General features: G+C 43.3%; 1 protein-coding gene across 2 annotated transcripts in view; it reads right to left on the reverse strand.

Moving 5' to 3' along the window:
* Positions 1 to 11,055, reverse strand: part of cep85 (centrosomal protein 85) — a 13,328-nt gene extending 2,273 nt beyond the window's left edge. The window contains exons 1-13 of one of the 2 annotated variants that reach the window (XM_010793708.1): positions 10,898 to 11,055; positions 9,896 to 9,955; positions 9,670 to 9,801; positions 5,834 to 6,624; positions 4,462 to 4,592; positions 4,067 to 4,184; positions 3,765 to 3,950; positions 3,143 to 3,295; positions 2,891 to 3,045; positions 2,669 to 2,786; positions 2,477 to 2,527; positions 2,286 to 2,393; positions 1,929 to 2,172 (exon numbers count right to left, since the gene is read on the reverse strand). In XM_010793708.1, coding sequence (XP_010792010.1) covers positions 1,929 to 2,172; positions 2,286 to 2,393; positions 2,477 to 2,527; positions 2,669 to 2,786; positions 2,891 to 3,045; positions 3,143 to 3,295; positions 3,765 to 3,950; positions 4,067 to 4,184; positions 4,462 to 4,592; positions 5,834 to 6,624; positions 9,670 to 9,801; positions 9,896 to 9,935 — 2,227 coding nt within the window. In that variant the 5' untranslated portion in view covers positions 9,936 to 9,955; positions 10,898 to 11,055. Of the gene's footprint in view, positions 1 to 1,928; positions 2,173 to 2,285; positions 2,394 to 2,476; positions 2,528 to 2,668; positions 2,787 to 2,890; positions 3,046 to 3,142; positions 3,296 to 3,764; positions 3,951 to 4,066; positions 4,185 to 4,461; positions 4,593 to 5,833; positions 6,625 to 7,270; positions 7,536 to 9,669; positions 9,802 to 9,895; positions 9,956 to 10,897 lie in introns of those variants that run through there. The other variant, XM_010793709.1, reaches the window with a different exon arrangement.
* Between the last annotated feature and the right edge of the window lie 347 nt (positions 11,056 to 11,402).

Below are 11,402 nucleotides of genomic sequence, written 5' to 3' on the forward strand. Positions count from 1 at the left end.
AAAGGCTTGGCTTTCAGAATATGAAACTTTCATTTCCCAAATCACACAATAAATACATTTTTGAAGCTTGTAAAGGGAAGTTGACAGCTCTCCCTCACCACTCTGCTCTTCCGTAGCGCCGCCCCCCTCCCTCCGGCTGAAATTATGACTGTAAGGCGTATAGTAATCATAGGATAACACGGCAGGGTCCGTGACAGTTTGTTTTCATCTGATTTCAAATAAATAAAGTCTTGGCTTTCAGAATATTAAACTTGTTTCGGCAAATTCAGATGATAAATACAACTTTGAAGCTTGTAACGGCATAATTACAAGCGGAGAACGGAGTAACTTAACGTCACAGCAGGCATAACAACAGCCGGTGTTTCTCATGAGGGTTTTCCCCGGGAAACAATACACACAAACGCAAAAAGACACAAACACACACACACGTATACACACACACACTCGCGAGCTTCCCCCGGACCNTGTAACGGCATAATTACAAGCGGAGAACGGAGTAACTTAACGTCACAGCAGGCATAACAACAGCCGGTGTTTCTCGTGAGTGTTTTCCCCGGGAAACAATACACACAACGCAAAAATACACACACACACACACACACACACACACACACACACACACACACACACACACACACACACACACACACACACACACACACACACACACACACACACACACACACACACACACACACACACACACACACACACACACACACACACACACGCTTCCCCTAGACCAGTAATCCAAACGAAAATGTCTTCCCTCCGTACTACTTTGATCATTTGCTCCGCTAATAATCAATCAGATCGATGGATTCCAGAGAAGAGGAAACTTTAAAGGCCTTTTTCTCAAAATGATGACTCGGTGACAGTCATTATATAATGTGACATATTTTGCTTAATATTTGTACAAAAACAATCCTGATATCATTAGAAATCTAGGAATCTCCTCTTTCCAGCAGTGTATACAACTCAAAATGTGGTTAATGGTTACACAAGACACTAGGCGCTTTCACACCGCAGTACTTTTCCCACAAAGGTTCATCAGAACTTAGTTCATGAGAACTCTTTAGTTCTCATGAACTAAGTACGGATCGCGTTCACAACGGAATAAGTCCCTGGGGGAGGATTAGGCAAATGAAGCCGCTGACATCACTTCTTCTTCTTCTGCTGCTGCTTTGGGTTTACTGGCAGGCCGCTAACAACTCCACGTCGTATACTGCCACCCAAAGTCCCCGGAGTTGGGGACTGGCTTCCGAGTAAATCGCCAGAACGCCAACACCTCCTCATCTCCACCGCTCCCATGTTTTCTTTTGTGTTGCCATAAGGTAGTCTCTCTGCATTTGTGCGCTGGGCTAATGCTAATAATGCTAATGCGAGGATAACAAAATGGCAGCTTTTTGGAGTTTTACGGGGCGTGGTTTGCAATCCACCCAGCCAATCAGAAATAGGAACCTTTTTCTTTTAGTTCCGGATTTTGTTTTGTTCGAACGCGACATTTCGGAACTAAAGTGGGAAAAGTACTGCGGTGTGAACGCGCCTACTGTGACATCACAAAGTGGCCAAAATCTGATCAGCTCATTTTCAGAAAGGTTTTTATATAAATGGATTAGGACAAAAAGAGAGAATCTTTTTTCCTGAAACATAATTTTGTATAAAATACATGAAAAGTGGATTTTGCATAATAGATTACCTTTAAGGCAGTAGAATATTATTTGTAGTCGGCGACATCACTACGGCACCACGATCCTTTATTACACATACTTTTTCCTGAAACAAATATTGTGCTTCCTGCCACTTGAATATTGCACGAGCTCTTATTGCGATTTCTATCCCAATTCGCGTAACTATGTGCCATATTTAAAATCTCACAACACTGATTTCCTGAAATAATTGAGAGTAAAGATCTCTGCAGTGCTTACATGTGAGGCCCAGCAGCAGGGAGATGTTGGGGTCCTGTCCCTGGGCTCTCTGGGTCAGGATGCTGCACAGGGAGCGCAGGTCACTGAGGCACGAGTTCATCTCTGCATGCAGCCTGTGAGTGAGGCGGGCCCCGGCGGGCTGCAGTGGGGGGGACGCCTGGCTGCTGCTCCTCTGCTCTGGATCCCCCATCTGCTCCTGCAGTGTCAGGTTCTGCTCCATCAGCTCCTGGTTCTGGGCCGATAGCTGGAACACAGCGACAAAAAGAGTCAGGCAATTGTGAACAAGGTCATTTAGGACTCACAGATTCTCTGCATGCCATACTTAGTCATTTTTTTATTATTCCATTATGGTCTCACCTCCTTCATGGCTGTGTGGAGCTCCAACACGTTCTGCTCCTTGGACAACACGTCTTCTCGGAGAGCCTGAGAGCTGCTGTCTTCCTGACAGATCTGCTCCTCCAACGCCTGCAAACACAAACCGTTAGTAACTCACAAACGCTGTAAGAGACCACAATAATCATTGAGACTCATTTTGAAGGGAAACAGACCTGGATCTGGGAGCCGAGCTGTTCCATCATGCGGTGCTGCTTCTCAATGACCTGCAGAGAGAGTATCAAGTTAATTCACCCGCTCCCTGTGCTGTGTGACTGGGGGGCTGTGACCTTAGCTTAGGAAATAGCGTGTGTGTGTGTTTACGACTGGAAGCATTCCCCTTTTCGAGCACATTTCTAACAATTGACCTTTTTGAGTCTCTGCTGCTCCTCTCTCAAAACATTGTTCTCTCCTCTGAGCTTCTCCATATCCACTGAAGGCAGTCTGGCTCCATCCTCCAGGCCCTGCTGCACCCGCTGCTGCATACTGATACAACAAAAACACAGAATACACATTATTCAGAGTCCTAACGGTTTTTATTACAATGCTCACTAAAAAGTTATTTGTTATAACACTGTGTGTGTTCATACTCAGTAATGGTGGTCAGCAGGTCTCTCTCCCTGCGTTTCTGTTCGTCCAGATGTGCGTCTTTTTCTCGTAGCTGTGAGCGCGTTGTGTCTAGACAGAGCTCCAAATCTCGAACCGTCTCTTGTAGCTGAGCCGCATGCTGTTCAGCCTCGACGAGCTGATATAAAAAACAACACACACACGTTAGGATTTAATGATTGAAGGGTACATTTGATCCAGTAAGAATGGTGAAACTGGAGCAGAAGCACCCTCACCTGCTTGTTCTGGCTCTGGTAGTCCTCTAAGGTGGGCAGGTCGGCCAGATAGCGCTCCAGAGTCTCGATGCGCTGCTGGTTCTCCCTCTTCAGCTCAGACTCCTTCTGACACTTCTTCTTCAGGTTGTTGATGTGTTTGTCTCGACTGCGGATCTGCACAAGTAGGCATTTGTGGTAAGTGGGAAAATACGCTGCCAAACTAACAAGAAAAACCCCCATTCATAACTTGTGACAGACTACAGACAGTCAGACGTTGGCCTCGGGGAAGTCACTTTCATATTCTCCATGAAAGAAAACTTGTTAGACAGTTATAAGCAGCCTCTTTTCATCTATTTTTGTACCGAGCGTACCAGCTATTCTATCTATAGCATCTCAGCTGTGGGAAATTAAGAGTTTCCTGTCAAATGCTTCATAATATCCGCTGCCTGGCAGGAAATTGGACAGGATTATAAAACCTTCTCCTCATTAACAAAATACATATTTTAAATTCAGTTTTTAACCATTCAAATCCACTCAAGAGTTTGTAAACGAGGACATCCTTCTCAGGGCCATTTCATTTTGCAACTTTGTGTTTTGTTTCATTTCAACACTCTCGGTTCGGAAGTGTGAGGTAAGCACTCACCCTCTCTTCCTGTTTCTTCATCTCCTCTGCGTGTTTCTCACAGGTCTCCTTCAGGCTGTCGGTTAGTCGCCGTGTCTCCGCCTCCACTGCCCCGAGTCTGCGCTCTGCCTCCGCTTTCTCCATCACAACGCAGTCAGAGCGCTCAGTGAACTGCGCCCTGAGGAAGGCATTCTCCCTCTGAGCCTCCTGTAAACATGTGATACTTCAGTTTAAACACAGTTCTTAAGGGTAAATGGTTTGTAAGGATAATGACGGTGTGACACAGGGTTTGGATGTGGGAGCTTCTGCAGGTTTTCACTGACCTGCAGCCTCAGCATGCACATATCCCCATAGGAAGACCCTCGACCCAGGAGGGCTCCGTGGACTTGCAGCTCGCTTTCCCTCAGACGCTGCTCCAACTGTGTCATGTGCTGCTTTTGTCTGCATCAGGGCAAAAGATTGTCATGGTAGGCAAAGAATACATTTAGTAACATGGTGGAAAACTGTAAAAAGCTATGCATAGAGCTGGGGTGAGAGGACAGACATACATATGTTTAACAATTTTTCTCACACTATATTACATACTGACTTTGTCCAAAAAAGCAGTATCAACTGATCACAAATCATTTAAGAATTTCATCATTATCAAAAAGTGATACAACAACCCCCTAGCCCTCTACAGACACCTACACCTAGGCAGTCAAATCAAAACACTTGCCTCTCAATAATCATCTCCTTCTCCTTCAGCAGAGACTCACTGGCTTTCACCAGAGCGTCCCACTTGCCGGCCTCCGAGTGAACGGGCGTGGAGTACAGAGACGGGTACTGACCCACCCCAGTACTCATTAGCTGTAACAAAAAGACAAACAGCATATTAGAGCTGCAGCATGTGGAGAAAATATGTGAAGACATACAAATGCGCAATTTGAACCATGACATTCTTTTTTTACTTTGTATTGCTTGCACTTTATCTGAACACAGTGTAGATAGCATGTAGTGTACACAATACAGGTGTAGACACACGACTCTTGCACAAAACATAATGAAAACAGCTCAGGAATTATAGCTAGCATTGCTAAGCCTGACAACATCATTTTTTACCACAGAAGTCATTTAGGAAATCAGTGACAGACTCTGGCAATGACAACATGGTTGATATTAAGCAGCCATCACAAAAAATAAATGACACATCAGCCGTACAGATTGTTGAATTAAATTCCAACTAAGAAACTATTTCATGTCTCTCTTTCGGACAACTAAATATTGTTGAAGATTACAATAAATGAATGCCTTTCAAAAACTTTAACAGCCAAGCATTTACTTTCTGAGGCAATGGATTATCATCATGACTTAAACTTGCAAGAAGTTCAACAATGTTTTCTTAAAGTCAACGCCCCTATGAGTCCAATAGGAATTTGGCTTTGAATATTCTGCCATATCCCAGTATTTCAAATAACTTTTTAAATGGTGTTAAAGTGTTTAGGTGTCGGTGATTTGTCAGCACACATTATGAGGAAGTCACTCCAGAGTGGCACTCAGTCAGCATCTGCCATGGTGCGGAAACGATCTTTAAAAAAGAGCTGGGACGCTAAAGAGTTGTTTTTTTAAAGCCTGCAGAAGGGAAGCTGTGACACAAGCTTTTTAGAGTTGATCAAGCCTTTGATTTTCTGAGTTGTGATAGTACATGTTTCAAATAATCCTACAACAAACCCTAGAAAATCATTTTGAAGTTCTTGTGATTTTGATAGGGCTCTTGTGATTTACATTTAGCTTATTGATTTGACAAATTCTATTATAAACTAGGACAAGTTGTCTGTATGGCTTCAGGCCTTGTTTTAGTTTTTCCAATGATGACCTATAAATGTGTGGAACTACAGTCCTGGCCAGATTTCAATGTCCACAAACGACTGACTTTCCCAAATGTTATCATTAACATTATCAAGGTGTTTCCTCAGAGAGTTTGTTTTGCTACCCAGCCGAGGGACATCTAACCTCTATAGCCTATAATCCAAACAGAGCAGTGACAGTTTTAGAAAATAGACCAAAAACCTTTAGTTCAGTACAGTGTTCCATCTAGGATAAATGCTTACCTGCATTTGTTCCACCTGCAGGCGTAAACTCTCCAGCTGCTGCTTCTGTTGCTGTTGTTGCTGCCAGCTGGACAGTTCCCCACATCTGTCCTGCCGCAGTGTCTCGTAACCCTTGGCGCCGGCGTGCTCCCTCAGCAGAGCCTGTGTCTGCAGGCTCAGAGGGGGGGCATAAACTCCAGAGGGTCCTGCAGCACCGGGCAAACTTGCCCTCTGATTGGAGGCTTCTGCTGTGCTGGGACCCCCAGACCGAGCTTCAGGCAGAACCTTATAGCTGTGCTCCATGCTGCCTCTGTAGGCGTCAGACACACAGTCTGGGGTGTCTCTAATCCCGGCCCCCTGTAATCGGAGTCTGACATCAGGGCACAACCCCCCCAACAAGGCAGACTGATTTAGCGTAGGTTCCACGGCAGGAGTGTCAAACCTCTGGCCCTCATCCATACGTGTGCGATCTGAGGGGAAAAGTGAGTGGTCCAGCCCATTGACGAGGCTGCGGTAGCGGCTCAGGCAGTCTGGCCCCACGTGATCGCCCCCCAACCCGGTATGAGCGTCCAGGTTGGGCGAAGATGCAGATTTGGAGAGAGAGGAGGAAGACTTTGATGTGGAGCCACTCGTGGTTCTGGAGCCAGAGGAAGACCTGTGGCCCTCAACGGAGGACAGGGACCCCTCCTGGACAAACGGCTTGGGCTTAGAGGCCGGGGCTCCGGCCGTGGAGGGCATGACATGTGCAGTGGGAATGGGGATCTGACTGCGGATGGGCTGAAATGAGGGGCTGCTGCTGGAACTGCAGAAATCTTTAAAAGAAGAAAGAGTGATTGTTAGTGACATGAAGTGTTCACCATTCAATAGACTGACAGACTATCCGAATATCTAGAGCAGTTCTGCCGGCCTTTTCCTCTATTTCCAGTCAGAGATGTAAAGTAGATGCAGCAGGGTTTATGGGTGGCCTACTTTGATGATGAGGTGTCATCACTGAAAGAATTAACTGGCTTTGACTGACCCAGGGAATAAGCTCATAATAGACTTAAACCATGGCCAGAATGAAAGCGCCGTTTACTTTTTCTAAAACACATGTTGTGTACAGCATTGATAAAGCTTGTGTTGTAGAAGTTGCCATGCCATCAAGTATACAAGTAAACAATCTTAATCCACAGCTACAAAAAGGTATGCTGACTAAAGAGCCTACATTCTGAAGTAGCATAAACTCTTGAAATTATTCCCTTACAACATACAGAGCAGCACTATCACACGTCAGAGTACACACACAATCCACTCAGTTAAAACTGTTAACTCCATTTGGAAACCTCATAGATCAAACTTGTGCTTAAAAAGGAACTTCAGTAACACAGCTCAGATCATTACAACCAACCTACAGACATCCTCACAGGCCCCAACACAACTCAAAGTTACATAACTCAAGATTTCAACCGCATTACAAACCTGAGAGAGCTGTTGAAGTATGGAGACCTGGCAGTCACTCGAAGGCAACAAGCGTGTTATTAGCTGTGGCATGTTTTCTACAGCTGAACTGAGGTGAGCTCAGCTGCAGATCGCTTTAAATCAAAACAAAATGTCGTCCTCTGCATTTCTGTACAGTAGCAGATCAATCTATGAAGCCAATAATGACAGCGGAGCAGCAGACAGGCACAGTGCCCAAAAGAGTATTGTCCTCCAACAGCTAAACCAGCCTGTACCAGAGCTCTGAGCAAACACACACAAACAGACACACGCAGAAAGGTTAGGGGTATTTATAGCCCACCTCTCATGTTACACGGTGATCTATGGGTGCCGCTTATTTATGCACCTTGCCCCCTCCCACTGCGCACACGTACATCCAAAGTCAAAGACTGAACAGGATATTTTGTTCCTGCCCAGTTCAAACCACAACTTAGAAATGTTTTCCCCATTACATATGAAAATCATAATTAGCAAAAAAGATTACAACATAAAGCTTTAAGGAAGGTAAAACTTAACATAAGAAAAAGCCTCCAGGCTCCACTGTTTCATGACTGGCTAGAACAAGTCTAAACTACTCAGAAGAACATTTTGCAGAACAGAAATTCCTGCTATTGGAAAGTCAATAACATAATTAAACACATTTACCTGCTGCAATTTCAGACACCCAGCAACACAAATTACTTAAATATTTGTTTAATACATTTTTTTTTTTTTTAAATGTATTCTTAGCTGTTCAGTTCACACCCTAAGCATGCTATCCAGTTTTATCTATAACAGTTCATTATGTGGCTACATTTGGGACTAATTGTCAGGTTGCTAGGCATGGCTGTCGGTTTAAGTGCCAGGATAAAGCTGTCAAGCATTAGTAGAAGGCCCAACAGTTGTAACTAAGCAAGCTGAGTCTATAGTTACAGTCTTCTAAAAAATAAAAGTGTATTTGAAGACAACAGCTATAAAGGAAATGTATCCAAGAACACACATGTGTACATGGTTGGAAACAAATCATGTAAAAAAGAACGTAGAAGCCAATCAAAACCAAATAAATAGGTTAGTTGCTGGGGTGAAAATGTGCAATTATGAAATAAACAAATAAATTGCGTGCACGCAAGAGAGTTCTATTGTTAACTTTTGTATATGCACCTTGTTAAAAAAACAAAAAAAACATGCACCCCTAAGAATTGATTATTAATAATAATCTACAAAGATAGATGGGACACAATTTGCCTGAATGCAGCTTCAATCCTCCAAGGAATGTAGTCTTACGAGCTGAATGAACTGTGTGCTCCGTGCTTGTTAGATAACACTGGACACCTCAAGATTAGGCATATTGTTCAGATATTTGGAAGATGTTAAAGATATGTGCCAACTAGCATTACTAGGCATTATCTGCACCTTCCCTTTCAGGTTTAGTGCTTGTTTAGATCTGGGGACGAGAGATGTGCAGATATCTTTTAACTCAACACAGTGAGCAAGGAAGAACTGTAATACAAATAAATGTTTCTGCATTTGCTGTTTTAAACTTATCCTTAGGAGTACGTCAGGGATGTCAACATAAATAGGTGTAACTTGACGTAAGGAAAATGTTGACCTGTATGTTATGAATAGCTTCCAACTGGCAGCCCGTACATAAATACCAGCTCCGTGGAGTCAAACACTACGGTGTTGATGCACTTCTCATGTTTTTTCAGGCTGTCATTTTGTAGGGCTTCAGCTGCACAAGGGACCATCCACCCAAGTTGACCAGCCACTACCTGGAAGCTCTCTGATACCATGTGTCTGTGGTTTTTTCCACTGTGTAGCACATACGTATTAATATAGCACACGCACCATCTCTAGTGAGATGTTACATTTTCTCCATTGGGATATTCCCTCTGTAACCATCCTAATGTAAAAAATGTGTTGACTAGTGTGACATTTCACTCGACAGACAAGGTCCAATTTCCATTGAGCTGTCCTGTCCTGGCCTTGTAACACCCCCACCCTCCCAATTAACCATAACACCAGAGTGTTGCAGCGGAGCCTTGGGCATTTTTGGCTGGGACGTTAATCTATCACTGCAAATCTCCTGAGTACCAACGTTGGATCATGAAAATCTTTTTCACTCTTTAAACAGCATTAGAAACACCAACACAAATGTAAATACAAAGTATTTTCAGCAACAACCATGCGTGGTTTCTGACATTCTACATAATCTGATTTTTCTAAACTTTTCATGTAAGGATAAACAATCATTTGAACACATATGATGTAATTTGCATGTTTGCAGCTGACAAGAAACACTCATTTCTGTCTGTAAAAACTCCATCAACAACAGGCAGAATTGAAAACAATGTTACACAATGCACACTGCAGGAAGGGGAAGAACAAGCAAAGGCGATCACCTTCTGTACTGTCAGACGCCGAGGTGCCAAGACCCGTGTCCCCACTGTCCGCTGTCCCAGGCCGGCGGCCAAATCGACTTTGGAACTTCTCTGACACAGCTGGTGTCTGCCACTCCATGTCAGCAAACCGAGCTAATGTGAAACAGGACAATGGCAATAGAGAAGTACATCAACAAATGCTGAACTGAAACACAGTACGCATTTTGACTGCAAAGTGTCAACTTACCAGCTGGTTTGGAATCAATATATATGTGTGAGGTTGTCATTCCATACGAGAAAATGTCACCTGGTTGAGATCAAGAGAAAAAAAAATAAATATATATATATATTTATTATAAGATATTTTAAGAGTGGTAGCCAACCTAATTTAAATCACTGGCCACATTCTTGAAATATCTTAATGTAGGTTAGATAAGTTTACTTCTCAGTCATAAGAAAAATATCTAACAAGCTATTGTTAAGATTTAATTAACTGGAAAAGCAAAGACTGGGTTGGTAGCTTTGGCGTTGTGATGAACCAGAGGCTGGGATACAATCTGGGCAAAGGCTCCTTTCGTGCTCACTGTATTGTGAAGTGATGGTCCAAAGTCTAGGACACAGCAGCTGTTAGCTGTTGACTGATTTGCTCACCTATCAAACTCATGTGCCCCTCAACAACCTCAAAAGACTCCTCTGGGTAGCAACAGGAATAACAACATGAGCACATGTCTTATCCTTACATAATGTGTTACACAAACATCTATATCCTTAATAGGAGGCTACAGGAAGTTGTACCTTCAGTGGCAAGCCAATATAATGCTTACTGATGGGTACAGAGAAGCCTGGTTGTTACACACTAATCCTCTTAACCAGCTAATTCATAAAGGAAATAACTGCTAACACAAGGCAGGCTATCTTCTTAACGAGACTAATTGCTTAAAAGCATTTATTGAAATGTTATGATAAACAACAACCTACACGCGACAATCACAGCTAACGAAGACGATGCTTAAAAGCGACAACTTTTTAAAGATTTCTTGGAAATAACGTTCATTTGTTTTTGTAAGATGCTGTGGACCGATGATGCTCGTTAGCTGATCCAGGACAAATCCGTTTCCGTCTTACAAGCTAACGTTAGCTATCAGCTAACACACCGTTGCGGTTTGCTACTTGAGTTATGAATATGTGTTAGCTTCCGTGCTTACATTACTGTGGCTAAACTCTATAAGCTGAGAAAATGTTACTTTACCTTTTGTTTCACATGAACACAGAATAATGCAGTTAGAAATCTCAGTTTGAGGCTGGCAACCTAATCTGTACCATCCGCTGCTGCTGCCGCTGTTGTTCCGGTTGCCAACTGAACTGATCCGCTCTTCTGATGGAAGACATCAGACACATAAAGCGCGCGTGTTTAATGTCACAGCGCCGCCCGTTGAACGGTTACGCTAAGAAACCGTTTGCAGATTGCTTGCCTGCAAGGGATACGCTTCCGGAGTGGTTACGTTTTGGCGCAGACTGCAACTTAAAACCCAGGGTAGCACAGTACGTGAGACTTTTCTTAAAATATAGCTGCTGTTTCAACAAAGGGCTTGACTAGGGTCATTCTGCCATATGACCAAAAAACACTGCAGTGATTTAAAACGAACAATTTATACATAACAAAGAAGGCTCAGTTTGCTACAATAATCTCGGAAATAAGGCTTTGGCTGCAAAATGTTAACCTTTTAAGTTTAAACGTTTAATCAGTCATAAAA

Source organism: Notothenia coriiceps, unplaced genomic scaffold (assembly GCF_000735185.1).
Source record: "Notothenia coriiceps isolate Sejong01 unplaced genomic scaffold, NC01 NC01_scaffold00037244, whole genome shotgun sequence".
Classification (NCBI taxonomy): Eukaryota; Metazoa; Chordata; class Actinopteri; order Perciformes; family Nototheniidae; genus Notothenia; species Notothenia coriiceps.